The sequence below is a fragment of the Oncorhynchus tshawytscha genome, linkage group LG03 (assembly GCF_018296145.1).
Source record: "Oncorhynchus tshawytscha isolate Ot180627B linkage group LG03, Otsh_v2.0, whole genome shotgun sequence".
Taxonomy (NCBI): domain Eukaryota; kingdom Metazoa; phylum Chordata; class Actinopteri; order Salmoniformes; family Salmonidae; genus Oncorhynchus; species Oncorhynchus tshawytscha.
This window is the reverse complement of record NC_056431.1, coordinates 48900674-48922130: the sequence shown is the minus strand read 5'-3', so window position 1 is coordinate 48922130 and position 21457 is coordinate 48900674. Positions and strand designations below refer to the sequence as shown.

The window sequence follows — 21457 nt, the reverse complement described above, 5'->3', positions numbered from 1 at the left end:
TGAGAGTTGGGAGACTGAGGCATGAACAATTATATGATGGAGGGGCAGGGGTTTAGGAGGGTGTGTGAGTAGGGGGGTGGGGTAGGGGGTGCTACTCAAGCTGATGAGGGAACGGAAGGTCTCTGCCACAGCCCTATTTCACACTTCTCTCCCCCACATTCCTCTCTCCAGATCTCCCTCCCTACTACCTCTCTCCTCTCCTTCCTTCTATGCCCGTCACACCATATCAGCTTGCCCTGGCTGCTGGGTCTTTGATAGACACTGAACTTAATTTTTACTTTCTGCGACAAACTGTACTTGAACCTTCCAACAAGTTCAGTGGATAAATCTAACCATAACAAACCCCTTCCTAATTCTTAGAACAAGGTTGGGTGGGTGGTAGTAAAAGTGAGTCTCTAGGATTGTCTGCTACTCTGGTCTTACCGGTACTTGTGCAGAGTCCATGAAGCGTAGTCCGAAGTAGTCCTTCTCTACGATGTCCAGATGATACATGATCTGGTCAAACAGCTCCTCACCTTTGGCTTTTTTCTGACAGAGCAAGAGAGATGTCAGAGGTCACACAGTCATTAATCTGGAAGCAATGTCATCAATCATTCAACAGACTAGGTCTAGACTTTTCACCTTGTTCTCTTTAGCATTTTAATAATAGTTTCATATTTCAAATATTTTTAAACTGTTGCTCAATGTTATTTATTATGGTTAACACAATACAAGTGGAACGAGCAAGTGGAGAAGTTTCGCTAAGTCACTACTGGTGGAAAAGTTATAGAGCTGTTTTAAGGGTTCGTGTATTCTTCCCTGATACTCCACTCCCCAGGCACACTGTTGATTTCATTGCCTCTATAACTGATTAGAAAACACGTAAAAAAAGAGACGAGGGCCAAATAGAAGATATTATTTAGCTGGCTTCGCCTACTTTAAAATCAGGCACACTGCCACATGTTTAGGTCTTTCCCTTCTGTTCTGGTGAGCAGTTTGAACTCTATGATAGAGTGTTTCCTGCAGTCAGTCTGACAGGTCGTACCAGTCTCCAGTCTGCACTGCTCAGACGGGGTGTTAGCTGCCCAACTCCTGTAGCCTGCTGCTGTACTAGCTAGTTCAGTACACGGCCAACTTCAAAACGGCAGGAAGAATGGCAGCACTGGGGTCACCATGGCAACCTGTTAGTAGGCTGCAACACAGCGAGTCAGCGTGACCCCAGTCAGTCTTTACTCTCTGCCCAGCAGTCTGACTGACTAACCACACACAGTAGCCAGACAACACAGTACACAGTCTGTAGCCCTGTAGTGAAGTCTCAGCTAATGAGTGATCTACAGGCCAGCCTATGAAAACAAAACGCTCCCACTACCTTTGTCCTGCCACACACCACCAGAGAGCGAGACATGGAAAAAATAAAAGATGTGGTTGGTCGGTCGATCACTCCACTGCGCTGAATGACATTGAGGTCATTTGTGTTCAAGGTGACTGAATGGTCAAATCTTATAGAAGGGGTGAAAAGAGTACTTTTCAGAGTTCACTGCCATTCTGCAGAGCTTTCTTTGCCTCGAGTTTCTCAGATGAATACAAGCAACGTTAGACCAAGTCCACCAACAGAGAGGACACAGAGAGGTGCACAAACAATGGAAACGCACAACACTAAAGATGTAGCTTAAAGCACACAAAATCAGAACATGCAGTAAAGTCTGCAACAACATTGCTGAAACCTAACAAGCATATTACTGGTTGTGACACTGCTGTGTGCATACAGCAACACACACACAATCCCCTGCAGGGGAACAAACATTGACATGTGCAGTGAGGACTCAGGCCTGCACTGCCATGCTCTGGTCGGGTACATTATACAGGGGGAGTGGTCGTGATGGGTAGAGAGGAGAGGATGCTGCCATTGAACAGTCCTCAGTGTTAATCCAAGCTTGCCGGACGCTCACGCAGGCCCCATAGAGTTGGCATAGCTCACAAAGCGCCCCTTCGGCCAGGGAGAATGGACACAAAGGAGCCATTGTGCGCTCCAGTGAACCCCAGGCCTCGCTGTCGCATTGTTCACCAGAGGTTTCCAGTCTGCCCGACCAACCATCTGCCTTTGGAGGCACAGTTACATTCCTAAGGCTACTCCCCTGCATGCAAGTCAGAGGACTGCCACTGAGGGAGGGGTACAAAATTAAATTAAAATCGGCCTCCCCACCCTACGCAAATTAGAGCCACTGAGTGAGGACTGCGGAAGAAATATGTCAGCCCCCCTCCTTCTTCCCACCAATTGTCTTAAAAGCTTGAGGCTCCCTTATTCAGACTGGACTGAGTTCTGGAGCTGGAGGTGTCAGAGAAGAGACGAATCATTAGACTATTTACTGTGCCGTTTGTGTCAAAAGGGATAGCTGCTGCTTTAGAGATGTAACCCCAGGAAACCCTTTGGGTTGACATAAGCATTCAGCCATGTTGGTAAGAGCAATAAGCTACGCCACACACTTTCTTCAAATGTCATTCTGGACAGTTTACTGACCAGCACCCAGGGTTGCACATTTTGGGGAATATTCAGAGGTGGAAACATTCCATGGGAATTAACAGGAATATAATACCATTTAAATGTAGATTTTCTTTTTGCATTGGATATAATTACCATATCATAGAGACAGAGACCTTTGCCTTTTCATAAGTAGACATAATTGCAAATGATTAAATCCTTCAAAAAAAAAAAACGTTTTTTGTTTTGTTACGAATTGAACTTTAATTAAATGAGTTGACTTTCACTGAACAACAAAAGGGAATATATAATGGTCCCCAATGATCCATCGCATCTCCCAAAAACATTTCAACATACATCTGTAAAATCATAACCAAAGCTTTAGTTTCTAGACTGTCTTCCTCAGGCTTCCATGTCTTCTCCCTGGACCTCCTCAATGTCCACCTCTTGAAAATCAGACTGAGGCCTCATCTTCACTGTCACTTTCCAACCTTGTTGAGGATGGCTCGTTGTCAGGCTCAAAAAGCCTCAAATTTGACCAGATGGCCACCAATTTTTCAATGGTCAGCCTGTTGTGCGCTTTGGTTTGTGTGTTCCCAAACAAGTACCAGTTGCGCTCTGAGGTCGCTGATGTTGGTGGGATTTGAAGGATGGAGGCAACAGGGGAAAGAGGCTCAGATCCACAAAGTCCCTCCCAGCAGGTGGCTGATGAGATATGCTGGCAGGACTGCCATATTGCATCTCCATCCCAAAGCCCTTGCTTGGAAGTGTACTTCGTCAGAATGCCAATAACCAGGCCAAGGTGGCGAGACACTGTAGTGATGACACCATAGGCCTTTTTTGTCTCTGCTCCAAACAGGATGCTCTTGCCATCATATTTGGGGTCCATCATGTACGCTGCTGAGTGTATGGGCTTCAGGCAAAAGTCTTCACACTTTTTGATGTATTTCAGAACTGCAGTGTCCTCTGCTTGGAGCAACAGCAAAGTGGACAGGGCAGTACAAAAGTATTCTATTATATGTGCAAGCAGAGTCTGCACATCAGACAGGATGGCATTGTCACCCTCAATCTGTGCAATGGCTACTGCTATAGGTTTCAGGCTGCTTACCACTCTCTCCCAAAATACATCATCCAGGAGAATCCTCTTGATGGGGTTGTCCATATCGGCAGAGTGTGGTATGGCCATTTGTTGTAGTTCTTCCCCTCCAGGAGACTTTCAAACATGATGACAACACCACCCCAATGTGTGTTGCTGGGCAGCTTTAAAGTGGTGCTCTTATTCTTCTCACTTTGCTTGGTGAGGTAGACTGCAGCTATAACTTGATGACCCTTCACATACATAACCATTTCCTTGGCTCTCTTGTAGAGTGTATCCATTGTTTTCAGTGCCATGATGTCCTTGAGGAGCAAATTCAATGCATGAGCAGCATAGCCAACGGGTGTGATGTCGGAGGAAACACCGCGCACCAGCGACTCCTGTGGCGGGCCGGGGGCAGTGCGCGCTAACCAAGGTTGCCAGGTGCACGGTGTTTCCGCCGACACATTGGTGCGGCTGGCTTCCGTGTTGGATGGCGCTGTGTTAAGAAGCAGTGCGGCTTGGTTGGGTTGTGTATCGGAGGACGCATGACTTTCAACCTTTGTCTCTCCCGAGCCCGTACGGGAGTTGTAGCTACTATCTTGTCTAACCGCTACTAAACAATTGGATACCACGAAATTGGGGAGAAAAAGGGATTTAAATTTTTTTTTTTAAAGACTACTGTACTACTTTACTGAAATAAGCCAAAGGTGTTAGATTTCACCAATACAAACCTAGCATCTTGTACTAGACCTACAGTGCCTTGCGAAAGTATTCGGCCCCCTTGAACTTTGCAACCTTTTGCCACATTTCAGGCTTCAAACATAAAGATATAAAACTGTATTTTTTTGTGAAGAATCAACAACAAGTGGGACACAATCATGAAGTGGAACGACATTTATTGGATATTTCAAACTTTTTTAACAAATCAAAAACTGAAAAATTGGGCGTGCAAAATTATTCAGCCCCTTTACTTTCAGTGCAGCAAACTCTCTCCAGAAGTTCAGTGAGGATCTCTGAATGATCCAATGTTGACCTAAATGACTAATGATGATAAATACAATCCACCTGTGTGTAATCAAGTCTCCGTATAAATGCACCTGCACTGTGATAGTCTCAGAGGTCCGTTAAAAGCGCAGAGAGCATCATGAAGAACAAGGAACACACCAGGCAGGTCCGAGATATTGTTGTGAAGAAGTTTAAAGCCGGATTTGGATACAAAAAGATTTCCCAAGCTTTAAACATCCCAAGGAGCACTGTGCAAGCGATAATATTGAAATGGAAGGAGTATCAGACCACTGCAAATCTACCAAGACCTGGCCGTCCCTCTAAACTTTCAGCTCATACAAGGAGAAGACTGATCAGAGATGCAGCCAAGAGGCCCATGATCACTCTGGATGAACTGCAGAGATCTCCCGCTGAGGTGGGAGACTCTGTCCATAGGACAACAATCAGTCGTATATTGCACAAATCTGGCCTTTATGGAAGAGTGGCAAGAAGAAAGCCATTTCTTAAAGATATCCATAAAAAGTGTTGTTGAAAGTTTGCCACAAGCCACCTGGGAGACACACCAAACATGTGGAAGAAGGTGCTCTGGTCAGATGAAACCAAAATTGAACTTTTTGGCAACAATACAAAACGTTATGTTTGGCGTAAAAGCAACACAGCTCATCACCTAGAACACACCATCCCCACTGTCAAACATGGTGGTGGCAGCATCATGGTTTGGGCCTGCTTTTCTTCAGCAGGGACAGGGAAGATGGTTAAAATTGATGGGAAGATGGATGGAGCCAAATACAGGACCATTCTGGAAGAAAACCTGATGGAGTCTGCAAAAGACCTGAGACTGGGACGGAGATTTGTCTTCCAACAAGACAATGATCCAAAACATAAAGCAAAATCTACAATGGAATGGTTCAAAAATAAACATATCCAGGTGTTAGAATGGCCAAGTCAAAGTCCAGACCTGAATCCAGTCGAGAATCTGTGGAAAGAACTGAAAACTGCTGTTCACAAATGCTCTCCATCCAACCTCACTGAGCTCGAGCTGTTTTGCAAGGAGGAATAGGAAAAAAATTCAGTCTCTCGATGTGCAAAACTGAGAGACATACCCCAAGCGACTTACAGCTGTAATCGCAGCAAAAGGTGGCGCTACAAAGTATAATTTTTCAGTTTTTGATTTGTTAAAAAAAAGTTTGAATTATCCAATAAATGTCGTTCCACTTCATGATTGTGTCCCACTTGTTGATTCTTCACAAAAAAAATACAGTTTTATATCTTTATGTTTGAAGCCTGAAATGTGGCAAAAGGTCGCAAAGTTCAAGGGGGCCGAATACTTTCGCAAGGCACTGTATGTCAACATGTTTATTCACTATTATTCACTATTACAGTTAGTCCCGAGTATGGCTGCTCTACAGTAGCAACATGCATGTCAGATATCACACAAAATATCTAAACTAAGGGACAGACCATTAGGGCCAAAGCGGTCTCAGAAGAACACAAAGAAAACACAAGGCCTTGATGATCAAAATGAGTTATTGCCTGGGAAGCCCATTGGCAGCCTAAACAGTGACGTTATTACGCAACCCAGCAGTTCTGCTTCGTAACACTTAAGTGAATAAATGGTCAGACTATATCAACTAGCCTAGAACTCTTACATAGCAGAGCTATAGATCCAGAGTTACAGCTAGCCTAACAGTTCACAATGTTCCTTCCAAATGGATTTTCACATGACTATGACAAAGCTATTAGAAAACTGCACGCAGGCTCATGTCCTGAACTCCACAAACTCTTCAGACATAAACATGGACGGCCTATCCCATGTTGTAATAACTCCCACTAGCATTGCATTCAGAGGCATTGCCAAAAAAAGAGAAAAAAAAACTACTGGAGAAGCTCTGTGACAATAGACCTATAGCATTTACAGTGGAATACACCTCAAGTACCTCGACTAACCGGTACCCCCTGTATATTGCCTCGCTATTGTTATTTTACTGCTGCCGTTTAATTATTTGTTACTTTATTATCTACTTAACACCTAGTTTTTCTTAAAACTTCTTAAAGCATTGTTGGTTAAGGGTTTGTAAATAAGCGTTTCACTCTAAGGTCTACCTACACCTGTTGTATTTGGTGCATGTGAACATTTTCATTTGACTTTAATACCAGAGTGTCATCAACTGGTTGGACAGCTGGAATGCCTTAGAAATGCCAACCCTGATAAATCAAAGAGGACATTGTGGGCCAAGAGCAAGTCTTCCCATTCGAGAAGACCATCTCCACTCACTTGGCTCCTGGCTGTGGGTGGGTCATGTGACCAGGTGTGCTGTAGAGGGATCATGGAATTACAGGTGATCAGCAGCATTCAATACAACAGTGAACTACACATAAACACACTGGCACGCACCTCTCATGTGGCCAAGTCACACCTCAGTGAGTCAAGACCTGACTGTGACACTCTCAGTAACTCATTAACAGCACAGCAAGAGGGCAACAAGCTACCTAAGAACAGGCCCACAACATGATTAGGGTCTCGGAGCAATACACGCAGTCAGCCAGGAAAGCAAAGGCTAGCTTTTTCAAACTGATTTGCATGCTGTAGCTCTAACTCCAAAACGTTTTGGGACACTGTAAAGTCCTTGGAGAATAAGAGCACTTCCTCCAAACTGCCCACTGCACTGAGGCTAGGTAAGACTGTCACCACCGATAAATCCACGATAATCGAGAATATCAATAAACATTTTTCTCCACGGCTGGCCATGCTTTCCTCCTGGCTAGCCCAACTAGAGGTCGACCAATTAATCGGAATGGCCGATTAATTAGGGCCGATTTCAAGTTTTCATAACAATCGGAAATCTGTATTTTTGGGCGCCGATTTGCCAATCTTTTTTTTTTTACACCTTTATTTAATCTTTATTTAACTAGGCAAGTCAGTTAAGAACACATTTTTATTTTCAATGACGGCCTAGGAACGGTGGGTTAACTGCCTCGTTCAGGGGCAGAAAGACAGATTTTCACCATGTCAGCTCGGGGATCCAATCCTGCAACCTTACAGTTAACTAGTCCAACGCAATAATGACCTGCCTCTCTCTCGTTGCACTCCACAAGGAGATTGCCTGTTACGCAAATGCAGTAAGCCAAGGTAAATTGCTAGCTAGCATTAAACTTAACTTACAAAAAACAATCAATCATAATCACTAGTTAACTACACATGGTTGATGATATTACTAGATATTATCTAGCGTGTCCTGTGTTGCATATAATCTGACTGAGCATACAAGCATACAAGTATCTAAGTATCTGACTGAGCGGTGGTAGGCAAAAGCAGGCGCATAAACATTCATTCAAACAGCACTTTCCTGCTTTTTGCGAGCTGCTCTTCGTTGTGCATCAAGCATTGCGCTGTTTATAACTTCAAACCTATCAACTCCAGAGATGAGGCTGGTGTGACCGAAGTGAAATGGCTGGCTAGTTAGCGCGCGCTAATAGTGTTTCAAACTTCACTCGCTCTGAGCCTTGGGGTGGTTGTTTCCCTTGCTCTGCATGGGTAACGCTGCTTCGATGTGGTGGCTGTTGTCGTTGTGCTGCTGGTTCGAGCCCAAGGAGGAGCGAGGAGAGGGACAGAGGCTATACTGTTACACTAGCAATACTAAAGTGCCTATAAGAACATCCAATAGTGAAAGGTTAATGAAATACAAATGGTATAGAGGGAAATAGTCCTATAATAACTACAACCTAAAACCTCTTACCTGGGAATATTGAAGACTCATGTTAAAAGGAACCCCCAGCTTTCATATGTTCTCATGTTCTGAGCAAGGAACTGAAACGTTAGCTTTCTTACATAGCACATATTGCACTTTTACGTTCTTCTCCAACACTTTGATTTTGCATTATTTAAACCAAATTGAACATGTTTCATTATTTACTTGAGGCTAAATTGATTTTATTGATGTATTATATTAAGTTAAAATAAGTGTTCATTCAGTATTGTTGTAATTGTCATTATTACAAATGCAATTTATTTTTATTAAATCGGCCGATTAATCGGCATCAGCTTTTTTTGTCCTCCAGTAATCGGTACCGGCGTTGAAAAATCATAATCGGTCGACCTGTAATCCCAACAAACAGCTCCTCACCCCTCGCAGCAACATGCCGAGCCTCACCAGCTTCTCCTTCACCCAAATCCAGATAGCTGATGTTCTGAAAGAGCTGCAAAACCTGGACCCGTACAAATCAGCTGGGCTAGACAATCTAGACCCTCTCTTTCTAAAATTATTCCAACCCCTATTACCAGTCTGTTCAACCCATCTTCCGTATCGTCCGAAATCCCTAAAGATTGGAAAGCTGCCGCAGTCATGCCCCTCTTTAAAAGGGGGTGACACTCTAGACCCAAACTGTTATATACCTATATCAATCCTGCCCTGCCTTTCTAAAGTCTTCAAAAGCCAAGTTAATAAACAGATCACTGACCATTTCGAATCCCACTGTACCTTCTCCGCTGTGCAATCCGGTTTCCGAGCTTTTCACGGGCGCACCTCTGCCACGCTCAAGGTACTAAACGATATCATAACCCCCATAGATAAAAGACAGTACTGTGCAGCCGTCTTCATCAACCTGGGCAAGGCTTTTGAGTCTGTCAATCACCGTATTCTTATCGGCAGACTCGACAGCCTTGGTTTCTCAAATGACTGCCTCGCCTGGTTCACCAACTACTTCTCAGACAGAGTTCAGTGTGTCAAATCGGAGGGCCTGTTGTCCTGACCTCTGGCAGTCTATTGGGGTGCCACAGGGTTCAATTCTTCAAGAATCTTTTCTCTGTATATATCAATGATGTCGCTCTTGCTGCGGGTGATTCCCTGATCTATCTTTACGCAAACGACACCATTCTGTATACATCTGGCCCATCTTTGGACACTGTTAACTAGCCATACAACTCCTTCTGTGGCCTCCAACTGCTCTTAAACGCTAGTAAAACCAAATGCATGCTTTTCAACCGTTCGCTGCACGCAACCGACTAGCATCACGACTCTGGACGATTCTGACTTTGAATATGTGGACAACTACAAATACCTTGGTGTCTGGCTAGACTGTAAAACTCTCCTTCCAGAATCACATTAAGCATCTCCAATCCAAAATTAAATCTAGAATTGACTTCCTATTTCGCAACAAAGCCTCCTTCACTCACGCTGCCAAACATACCCTCGTAAAACTGACTATCCTACCGATCCTCAACTTTGGCGATGTCATTTACAAAGTAGCTTCCAATACTATACTCAGCAAACTGGATGCAGTTATCACAGTGCCATCTGTTTTGTCACCAAAGCCCCAAATATTACCCACCACTGCAACCTGTATGCTCTGGCCCTCACTACATATTCGTCGCCAGACCCACTGGCTCCAGGTCATTTATAAGTCTATGCTAGGTAAAGCTCCGCCTTATCTCAGCTCACGATAACAACACCCACCAGTAGCACGCGCTCCCGCATGTATATCTCACTGGTCACCCCCAAAGCCAACACCTGCTTTGGCCGCCTTTTCTTCCAGTTCCCTGCTGCCAATGACTGGATCGAATTACAAACGAATTACAAAACTCGCTGAAGCTGGAGACGTAAAATTGCCCTCACTAACTTTAAACATCAGCTATGTGATCAGCTAACCGATCGCTGCAGCTGTACATAGCCCATCTGTAAATAGCCCACACAATCTACCTACCTCATCCCCATATTGTTTTTAATGTAATTTTCTGCTCTTTTGCACACCAGTATTTCTACTTGCACATCTATCACTCCAGTGTTAATTTGCTAAACTGTAATTACTTCGCTACTACGGCCTATTTATTGCCTTAACACCTCACGCCATTTGCACACACTGTATTTAGACTTTTTTTCTTGTATTGTGTTATTGACTGTACACTTGCTTATTCCATGTCTAACTCTTTTGTTTGTGTCGCATTGCTTTGCTTTATCTTGGCCAGGTCGCAGTTGTAAATGAGAACTTGTTCTCAACTAGCTTACCTGGTTAAATGGAAAAAAATGAAATTGTGGGAGCTAGTCAGCAAGTACTATACAGCAGAACCTTATATGTGGGAATCAACCAACACAGACACAGAGAGAGAGAGAGATATTCAGCCTCAGGGCACCTGCCATGCCAAAAATGCTCCTACCTCTGTCCTCCTTCCTTTTGAAATATCTTTTGATGACCCTATACAAAACAGCCACCTGTTACTTTCTCATGAGGCATGCCTTGATAATAGTTGAAATAATGTTTTTGTGTGTAAAGTCTCACCGGTAGGTCCACACTGACATCAGTGCCGTCCAGCAGTGACACACGACAGGTGATGACAGACTTGGCCTCCCCGGCAGCAGGGATGTGTGTGGTGGCCCGCTGGGCCTCTCTCAGCCGGGCCTTCTCAGCATGCTTACGGACGGACCGCCGGCCCAGCGTCCGGCGGAGGAAACTCAGCATGGTGGGGGCCTAGTGAACACTAACTGCACATGTGCGAGGAAGGATTACTGATACAATCTGTCGTGTTCCTCAATCAGAGGGCTGTGATGTTAAAACAATCTATTAAATAATGTGCTGTGACAAGCCATATTAGTATGCAAATCAAAATGGTGTGACTTATCACCACATCTAACCTAAGTGCTCTTATCTGCCTAGGTATTACTTTTGGGCTTTTCTGTGTGTACAATGTTTGTAGTGGACTAAACTTCAATCCATGGTGAAGGAAGGTTATGATGAATTTAACTTGTTGGTGAAAGAAGTTCATTAACTTTCTTCACTATGGAGTGGAGTTTTAGTCCGCTAATGTTTGTAGACTCCCCACAATAATCCAATGGTTGTTCCAAACGAAACGGCTAGCAATGAAGTTGTGAATAAACACTTGCTGTATTAACCATAACGTTACACTGTAGTTAGCTAAATTGGGTAGTGTATTATTAGCCATTTGTTACATACATTAGGGCTGTAGTTAATGATAACAATTTTACAGAGCAATTTAGACTGAACATTTGGACTGCTCCTATCAGATAGTACAGACTATGCTATTAGCTAGCTATGCGGTACCAGATAATAGGTTATGCTAGTTAATTTGCTGGCTAGTTAGCTACCTGGTAACGTTAACTAACCAACCAACTAGATACTTAGCTAGAAGCTTTGCCCGAATAAATATTGTATTAATTTCGATCTTAATTTCATTTCATTCAAGTATTAACTATTGAAGAATAACTCGACAAAATTGGCTTTGACTAGTCACATCATGAGCGAGAGCAACAGGTTTAGCAGGCAAGCTACCTCTTGTGATAACGACGCGTTACTGAAGCAACAGATGAAAGAAATCAGGCGACATACACTTGCTGCTGCTGTCGCCGATGGCCACTTGTAGATCCGAAAGTCCTAAAGGAATAGCAACTCACGAAAGACTTGGCTAAAATAACAACCAATCCACGTGCATTGTTCACTTTACAAACAAATGAAAACGAATGTTTCCATGGTTGATAAGTATTCTACTGTATTTCCTATTCGATCGATACCCTAACGAGATAATTTCCACAAGTCCCAAGAAAAGAGGGAGGCAAGATTTCCCGCAGGAAATGACGTCAAAATAAATCCCAAACACACAGCTATTTGTATTTAAAGAGACATTAGGGTGTTGAGTGCGGTCATTGGTTGGGTGCATAGAAATATAATTATATTTATATTGTTGGGTGTTTCTGTAGTAGTAATCATGAGATTACAATGTAGCCAATTATGAAAAGCATTACTTGAAATATAACAAATAAATATACCCAAGTATGTATTATCATAGTGTCATATTATGCCGATATAAGGACTGAACAAACAAGTAGATACTTTCGAGTCGGTACATTCAGTAATAGATTACGGTACATTTTTAAACGGCATTATGGTAGTCAGTGTAATTTTTTTTTCAATCAGACGAAAGATCTACTGTATGAACTACTGAATCTTCTCCATTTAGCAACAGCGCCACTCACTGGTCATGTAGATGGCACCTGTCTGGTCTTGATGATGTCATTATAGTATTTCCTGCCATTGATTGACAGGGATGAGACCAGACCGTCCGTACCTGTGCACTTCTTTCAAACATACTTGCTACTTAAAGAGAGCCTCTTGGACAGATGTCATTGTTTGCATGGAGTCTAACTCAGGCTGTTGGAACTTGCAAGGTTGATTACATACGAGCAGAAATGCTATGTTTTAGGCTTCTTACATTGATGCTACTTTCTAAATAATTTTAAGCATCAGTCGTATTTCTGGAATGTAGAACTTGGAATACAGGTATGTGTGTGAATTAAGACAGAAGAGTGGTTGAGGAAATCCATATGTACCATGACAATATTATCAAAACATTGCATTGACCTCACTTTTGCAGTGTGGAAAAGCAACGTGAAATGAAGCAATTTTTTCATGCTTTCAGACAAGTTTTAATCGTTTTTAATAAATCTTATAAACATATTCAAAGCACTGTCAAATGACAATATCAGAAAGAAAAAACAAAGCACAATGCACAGAGCAACTGAAAACAAGTGTTTGAAACAGAAGTAAAATCAACTTAATGGAGTGAGAGTTGAAAGAAATGTAAGCTTTCAATTTTTCTTCTATTTTTAAACACAAGTTGTCACATGTCATTCTCTATATAAAAACATTTTAACTCACAAATGGTTTTCCCTTTTATTTTAAAGATTTTTTTTAAATATACAACATTGTATTTACATGGTCGAGTATATTTACAAAAAAAAATAAGCATCACTGTAGGTTTGAGTTTTTGTTCCCTACAGGTGTCTAAAAACAAATAAAATGATAAATAAAAAGTAAACACCATTTTATGTTTCTGACATATTCAGTAGCAGGCATGGCTACCCAGTCATCTGCAAAGTGCTGTCTATTCTCAAGAAGCATGAACCGTTTCTTTCACAAAACTACAACACGGCCACCCTCCCATACCTACCCCACCCTGCTTCCCTCCCCTCCTGCCTCCAAACAGCACCCCACAGTACCCTGATACGCTATCATAACACTTTGAACAAAGCTCAATTCTGGATATTTGTGAAAATGTGGCATTCTGTAGTCTTGCTCCTATGATCCGTCATCATAATATTCTCAGGCATAACAGAATGAGCCGGATTCCATGTATGATTTCATAAAATTAAAATAATCAAAATGACAGTTTTGTGGATTCCACACAGTGGGTTGATGATCGACCATTGGGGACTGTGTGCAAGCCAGGTGAAAGGGAGCAATTTACTTCATGGGCTTCTCACAGCGTGGTCATAATGTATTTATTTCCAATGTAATTGCTATAGATGCATCACACAGTCACCTCAGGTCAAGAAGATGGAAAAAACTATGGCAAATAAGTTTACAAGCAGGCTTCACCCCAGACATCTAACATTGAGTTAGTAATGAGTGTCAGCCAGGTTATGGTGAAATGGCAAGGGGTTAGCAAATGGTTACACGGCATGACGCCATGAGACAGAGCCACAGCAGCACCAGAGACAGGACATAATATACACACACAAGAAAAATTGCTGAGTCACAGAGACACACCACATAACTACACTGACGGTCCCACACACATCCACTCTAAACATACACATGGTTGTGCAGAATAGTGCATCGGAGAAGGTGCCACTACCTGCAGTGCCAAGATGGCAGCAACCAATGAAACAAAGCAAGAAACAGCCTCTTCCATGAGAAGAGTAGCTAAAACTATAAAGAAGCTGATAACTCCAATACAAGAACTGCTGAAAATGACAATACAGTTGAACCAGTTTGAAAAGGACACCTCGTGCACCCTGATTTTTTTTTTTACAAAACATGTTATAACTGTGTTGGCTACAACAAATGCCCAGCAATGTGCACCTAAAACACCCTTAAGTGATTATCATTTCCAATAAAAAGAACGTGCCTTAAAGCCTCTAAGTACCATTTAAATATATATTTTTAAATGTGGGGGTATATAATTACGAATATTTGAATGATCTTAGTATTGTTGGCTTAAAATCTCGACAGACACACAAAGACAGCGAGAAATGTAACTTAAAAAGGTTGTTTTAAGGTCTCCCATTTGATAGCTTTATTTGCCATGTTGTGACTGGGGATTCTATGAAATACTGTAGCTTAGAGTAGATCCACACCCTGCCAAATTGGACAATTTAACATGCCAATCAACGTCAGTCAATGACTCGTTCGTTCTATGCAAAAACCAAGGCATAGTGACACGACAGCCACACGGTTAGCTAGGGTTAGACAAAGTGCTCCGATGTGTGTCTATTGTCATAACTTGACAAGAAAAGCAAAGAATATAATAAATAAAAACCACTCACTATAAAGTAAAATCCTCACTACTTTTTACTACCTATGATTTCATTTGGGAAGCATGAAGCTAGGACTCGCAGTAACGTTTGTTCAGTGGACAGGGTTTGACAAACTAAAACACAATAAATACTACTTGAAAAAGATACGGTGTCTCTCGATCGGCCGAAGGGACATTGAAGAAAAGGCATGTCCGTCTACATAACATAAATGGATTCATTTGTCAATGATTTTCAGTTTTTTGTCGGCATAAAGTGCAACAGTGCTTTGTTCTCTCCTTGGCCCACGGCAGTACCCATGGTAGCCAGGGCTCTTCCTCCATGGTGCTGGGCATCTCACTACAAACCCAGGTCAGGTCCAAGGGATTAGAGGTTAGGTTTCAGGGCATTCGCTGGTCACGCTGGTCTCACTTGTCACACTGGTCACACTAGCGCTAATGCTAATGCTAACATCTTCATCTTCCTCTTCTCCATTTTCTTCTACTTCTCTCTGGTATAGGTTGGACTTCAGGGGTTTGACCATGCCTTCCTCATAGACCCTCAAGATGGCTTCACACACAAACTTGTACTGGCTCTGAGGACACAGAAGAGAAAGAGGGGAAGGAAGAGAACATCAGTAACAGTAGGAGCTAATGGCAAGACATGAGTAAACAAGCCAGAGCAGCCAGTGATTGGGATAGAGGCAGCCAGGGATGAATAAACATGAAAAGCCAACTTCTCTGAGGTGGGAAGCAGTGGTGAGTGCATTTGGAAAGTATTCAGACCCCATACGTTTTCCACTTTGTTACTTTACAGCTTTATTTTAAAATTAATCTCCACACAATATCCCATAATGACAAAGCAAAAACAGGTTTAGAATTTTTAGCAAATGTTTTAATAAAAACAGAAATACCTTTTTTAACATGCGTATTCAGACCCTTTGCTAGACTCGAAATTGAGCTCAGGTACATTCTGATTCCAATTATCATCCTTGAGATGTTTCTACAACTTGATCCAGTTCACCTGTGGTAAATTCAATTGATTGGACATGATTTGGAAAGTCACAACTCTATATAAGGTCCCACAGTTCACAGTGCATGTCAGAGCAAAAACCAAACCATGAGGTCGAAGGAATTGTCCATAGAGCTCCAAGACAGGATTGTGTTGAGGCACAGATCTGGGGAAGTGTACCAAAACATTTCTGCAGCATTGAAGGTCCCCAAGAACACAGTGGCCCCCATCATTCTTAAATGGAAGAAGTTTGGAACCACCAATACTCTTCTTGGAGCTGGCTACCAGGCCAAACTGAGCAATTGGGGAGAAGGGCCTTGGTCAGGGTGATAACCAAGAACCCAATGGTCACTGACAGAGCTCTAGAGTTAATCTGTGGAGATGGCAGAACCTTCCAGAAGGACAACCATCTCTGCAGCAACCATCTCTGCAGCATTCTAGCCTTCATGCTAGAATGGCCAGATGGAAGCAACTCCTCAGTTAAAAAGGCACACGACAGCCCACTTGGTGTTTGCCACAGGCACCTAAAGGACTCTTTTACAATGAGAAACAAGATTCTCTGGTCTGATGAAAGCAAGATTGGACTCTTTGGCTGAATGCCAAGTGTCATATCTGGAGGAAACCTGGCACCATCCCTACGGTGAAGCATGGTGGTAGCAGCATCATGCTGTGGGGGTGTTTTTCAGTGGCAGGGACTGGGAGACTAGTCAGGATCGAGGGAAAGATTACAGAAGCAAAGTACAGAGATCCTTGATGAAAACCTACTCCAGAACACTCAGGACCTCAGACTGGGGCAAAGGTTCAACTTCCATCAGGACAACGACAAGAAGCACACAGCCAAGACAACGCAAGAGTGGCTTCGAGACAAGTCTGAATGTCCTTGAGTGGCCAAGCCAGAGCCCAGACTTGATCCCGATCAAACATCTCTGGAGAGATCTGAAAATAGCAGTAAAGCGATGCTCCCCATCCAACCTGACAGAGCTTGAGAGGATCTGCAGAGAAGGATGGGTGAACCTCCCAAAAAATACAGGTGTGCCAAGCTTGTAGCGTCATACCCAAGAAGACTCGAGGCTGTAACCACTGCCATAGGTGCTTCAACAAAGTACTGAGTAAAGGGTGTGAATACTTATCTAAATGTGATATTTCAGTGTTTTTGTTTTGTCATTATGGGGTATTGTATGTAAAAAAAATTGCAATGGTATCCATTTCAGAATAATGGCTGTAACGTAACAAAATGCAGAAAATGTCAAGGGGTCTGAATAATTTCCTAATGCACTGTATGTGTGTACCCACTGAATGCGTGTGTATTTGCATTAGGGAAAGGGGGTGAGTGAGTGAGAACATGTGTACTTAGATTATTGTGTATGCACACACTTAGTTCAGCATGTATGACTGGAGGAAGGAAATGCATGAAAGCCACTTTTTGATTTTTCCCTAGTCTCATTAGCATGGTCTCTAACAACCCCCTCATCTTCCACCATTCCTCCCCCACATCCTTCCCCTATCCCCCCAGACCCTGAGGGTGTGCTAGCCTCATTAGAGCTCAGCACATCCTAATGAAATTACAGCTGCATCATCATCTCTACCTCCTTTAGCCTGGGTTTCTGGGCTGAGCACGGGGCCAAATGGCACTCATGCAGTGTTCTCTAGAGAGAGAATAAAGTGTGCTTCCCAAATGACACGTATTCCCTATATAGTACACTACACTTGAACAGGGCCAATTGGGCTCTGGGTCTAGATGAGAAATTGCCAGACCTGGGCAGAAAATAGTTGTATTTTGTAGTTAATACCAGAGGTAGTCAAATATATTTTCTATAGAGTTTTTAGTTAAAAAGCACATTTACTTTGATATTCAAATAGGGTTCTCAGAAAACCAAATAATATTTGAAGGTATTTGCACCTGTATGGCTCAATTGGTACAGCATGTCGCTTGCACCGCCAGGGTTGTGGGTTTGATTCCCGGGGCCACCTACATGTAAAATGTATGATTGATGACTAAGTTGCTTTCGATAAAAGCATCTGCTATATACATATACACACACAAACACACACAGTTAAAGTCAGAAGTTTATATACACCTTAGCCAAATACATTTAAACTCAGTTTTTCATCATTCCTGACATTTAATCCTAGTTAAAATACCATCTTAGGTCAGTTAGGATCACCACTTTATTTTAAGAATGTGAAATGTCAGAATAATAGTAGAGAGAATGTTGTATATCAGCTTTTATTTCTTTCATCACATTCCCAGTTGGTCAGAGGTTTACATACACTCAATTAGTATTTGGTAGCATTGCCTTTAAATTGTTTAACTTGGGTCAAACGTTTTGTATAGCCTTTCACAAGTTTACCACAATAAGTTGGGTGAATTTTGGCCCATTCCTCCTGACAGAGCTGGTGTAATTGAGTCAGGTTTGTAGGCCGCCTTGCTGGCACACGCTTTTCAGTTCTGCCCACACATGTTCTATGGGATTGAGGTCAGGGCTTTGTGATGGCCACTCCAATACCTTGACTTTGTTGTCTAAGCCATTTTGCCTCGACTTTGGAAGTATACTTGGGGTCATTGTCCATTTGGAAGACCCATTTGCGACCAAGCTTGAACTTCCTGACTGATGTCTTGAGATGTTGCTTCAATATATCCACATAATTTTCCTCCCTCATGTCATCTATTTTGTGAAGTGCACCAGTCCCTCCTGCAGCAAAGCACCCCCACAACATGATGCTGCCACCCCCGTGCTTCACGGTTGGGATGGTAATCTTCGGCTTGCAAGCCTCCCCCTTTTTTCTCCAAACATAACAGTGGTCATTATGGCCAAACAGTTCTATTTCTGTTTCATCAGACCAAAGAACATTTCTCCAACAAGTACGATCTTCGTCCCCATGTGCAGTTGCAAACCGTAGTCTGGCTTTTTTATGGCGGTTTTGGAGCAGTGGCTTCTTCCTTGCTGAGCGGCCTTTCAGATTATGACAATAGGACTCGTTTTACTGTGGATATAGATACTTTTGTATCCGTTTCCTCCAGCATCTTCACAAGGTCTTTTGCCGTTGTTCTGGGATTGATTTGCACCTTTTGCACCAAAGTACGTTCATCTCTAGGACACAGAACGCGTCTCCTTCCTGAGCGGTATGGTGTTTATACTTGTGTACTATTGTTTGTACAGATGAACGTGGTACCTTCAGGCGTTTGGAAATTGCTCCCAAGGATGTACCAGACTTGTGGAGGTCTACAATTATTTTTCCTGAGGTCTTGGCTGATTTATTTAGATTTTCCCATGTCGTCAAGAAAAGAGGCACTGCGTTTGAAGGTAGACCTTGAAATACATCCACAGGTACACCTTCAATGACTCAAATGATGTCAACTATCCTATCAGATGCTTCTAAAGCCATGACATTTTCTTGAATTTTCTTAGCTGTTTAAAAGGCACAGTCAACTTAGTGTATGTATACTTCTGACCCACTGGAATTGTGATACAGTGAATTATAAGTGAAATAATCTGTCTGTAACCAATTGTTGGAAATATTACTTATGTCATGCAAAGAGTAGATGTCCTAACCGACTTGCCAAAACTAGTTTGTTAACAAGAAATTTGTGAGGGGTTGAAAAACGAGTTTATGACTCCAACCTAAGTGTATGTAAACTTCATACTACACACATACACACGTTATTTGAAAACAAAAAAACATTTATTTGATGGCTGCCAAATATTTGATGAAGAACCAAAAACAGTTGAATTAGTCTAAAACTACGATTAGCACATGGTTTGGAGGGCTCTCAGATATGAATCTTAATATAGCCTAGAATTAAATACATGAGGGACATGGAATCACTTCAAAACTAGAGTGGACCACATTTGCAGCTTCAAAACAACTAACATATATATTTTCATAATGAGTGAGGCATACACTTGACATCAAGTTCTTGTGTAGTAACTTTGTGATTATTACAATAGCAACGTTGTTATATAGGACTTTGGAAATTGATTTACATAATAATGAAGTTCACGTAAATGGAATAAGGAAGTCACTATTCCTTGTGTACAGTACTTAAATACTCAGCTCATTATGCAATTCGAATGCACTTACCAAAGTATTAAGTAACATACTAATAAAAAAGTTGCTCCAAAATTAATTCAAGTTTTATTACATAGGCACAAGAAGTTTAATGTTAAGTGTTACTGAAAATGCTAACAGCAACAAAATATGGATATTAAGTGTCGAAAGGAAAATAAATATCCCAAAACTGCCTTCTTGAATCAACTACAGCCAATGGAGTTGGAAAATCATGTTTGTTTGTATTCTGACTAAACTATCCCTTTAAAAGATGCTTGTGTGTTTGAAACCAAAAACTCTGCCTTCAGATGGACAGAGGCCCGAAGTAGTTATTGCTAAGCATCCAACTTGCTTTTCACAATGCTTGCAAATGGATTTGAATTTCTCTGCAGTATTTTCAGGTATCATTAAATTAATTGCAGCTTTTGAACCTTTCAGTGGCATTTTGAAAGAGTCATACAGTATCTTAAAACAATATTTGTTAATTGGTTTGTCTTGATTATGTACACCTGAGGCAATGGACAATTAGGACAATGGATATTTACAGAATGTTCACACAAATGTATTGTGTAGATAAAATATGACTGTCAGATAGATTGGAATAGTATAAGACATTGTGTTTGCTATTCATTTTATTTCCATCTTCAACATGCAGTTCCAGATACAACCCTGTACCTGGATATACAGTGCATTCGGAAAGTATTCAGACCCCTTGACTTTCCACATTGTTACAGCCTTATTCTAAAATGTTTATTTATTTTGTTGCTAATTTATAAAAAAAAGTATGAAAAAACCCCCCAATTTACATAAGTATTCAGAGCCTTTGCTATGATACTCTAAATTGAGCTCCAGTGCATCCTGTTTGCATTGATCATCCTTGAGATGTTTCTACAACTAGACTGGAGTACACCTGTTGTAAATTCAATTGATTGGACACGATTTGGAAAGGCACACCTGTCTATATAAGATCCCACAGTTGACAGTGCATATCAGAACAAAAACCAAGCCATGAGGTCGAAGGAATTGTCCGTAGAGCTACGAGACAGGATTGTGTCGAGGCACAGATCTGGGTAAGGTTACCAAAAAATGTCTTCGGCATTGAAGGTGCCCAAGAACACAGTGGCCTCCATCATTCTTAAATGGAAGAAGTTTTGAGCCACCAAGACTCTTCCTAGAGCTGGCCGCTTGAGAAATCAAGGCAGAAAGTCCTTGGTGAGGGAGGTGACCAAGAACCCTATGGTCACTGACAGAGCTCTATAGTTCCCCCTATGAGTACCTTCAAGAAGGACAACTGTCTGTCAGGTTGGATGTGGAAAGACTCTGAGAACATGAAACAAGATTCTCTGGTCTGATGAAACTAAGATTGATCTCTTTGACCTGAATGCCAAGTGTCATGGCACATATCTGGAGAAGGTTACCCAAAAATGTCTGCAGCAATGAGGGTCCACAAGAACACAGTGGCCTCCTACATTCTAAAATGGGAGAGTGGCCAGATGGAAGCCACTCCTCAGTAAACGGCACATGACAGCCCGCTTGGAGTTTGCCAAAAGGCAC

The 21457-nt window shown here is 42.1% G+C and overlaps 2 protein-coding genes across 10 annotated transcripts in view; both read right to left on the bottom strand.

Moving 5' to 3' along the window:
- LOC112246697 (band 4.1-like protein 5) overlaps positions 1-12109 on the bottom strand; it is a 47551-nt gene extending 35442 nt beyond the window's left edge. For 4 of the 6 annotated variants that reach the window (XM_042318696.1, XM_024415184.2, XM_042318691.1 and 1 more), the window contains exons 1-3: positions 11823-12109; positions 10815-11017; positions 424-528 (exon numbers count right to left, since the gene is read on the bottom strand). In XM_042318696.1, coding sequence (XP_042174630.1) covers positions 424-528; positions 10815-10994 — 285 coding nt within the window. In that variant the 5' untranslated portion in view covers positions 10995-11017; positions 11823-12109. Of the gene's footprint in view, positions 1-423; positions 529-10692; positions 10731-10814; positions 11018-11822 lie in introns of those variants that run through there. The other 2 variants (XM_042318681.1, XM_042318700.1) reach the window with 2 other exon arrangements.
- An 858-nt stretch (positions 12110-12967) lies between these two features.
- LOC112246720 (tyrosine-protein phosphatase non-receptor type 4-like) overlaps positions 12968-21457 on the bottom strand; it is a 103069-nt gene continuing 94579 nt past the window's right edge. For all 4 annotated transcript variants that reach the window (XR_006082968.1, XR_006082965.1, XR_006082967.1 and 1 more), the window contains one exon: positions 12968-15437. Coding sequence is in view for 1 of the 4 variants with exons in the window: in XM_042318660.1 (XP_042174594.1) it covers positions 15237-15437 (201 nt within the window). In the remaining 3 variants the exon portion in view is untranslated. The remainder of the gene's footprint in view (positions 15438-21457) is intronic.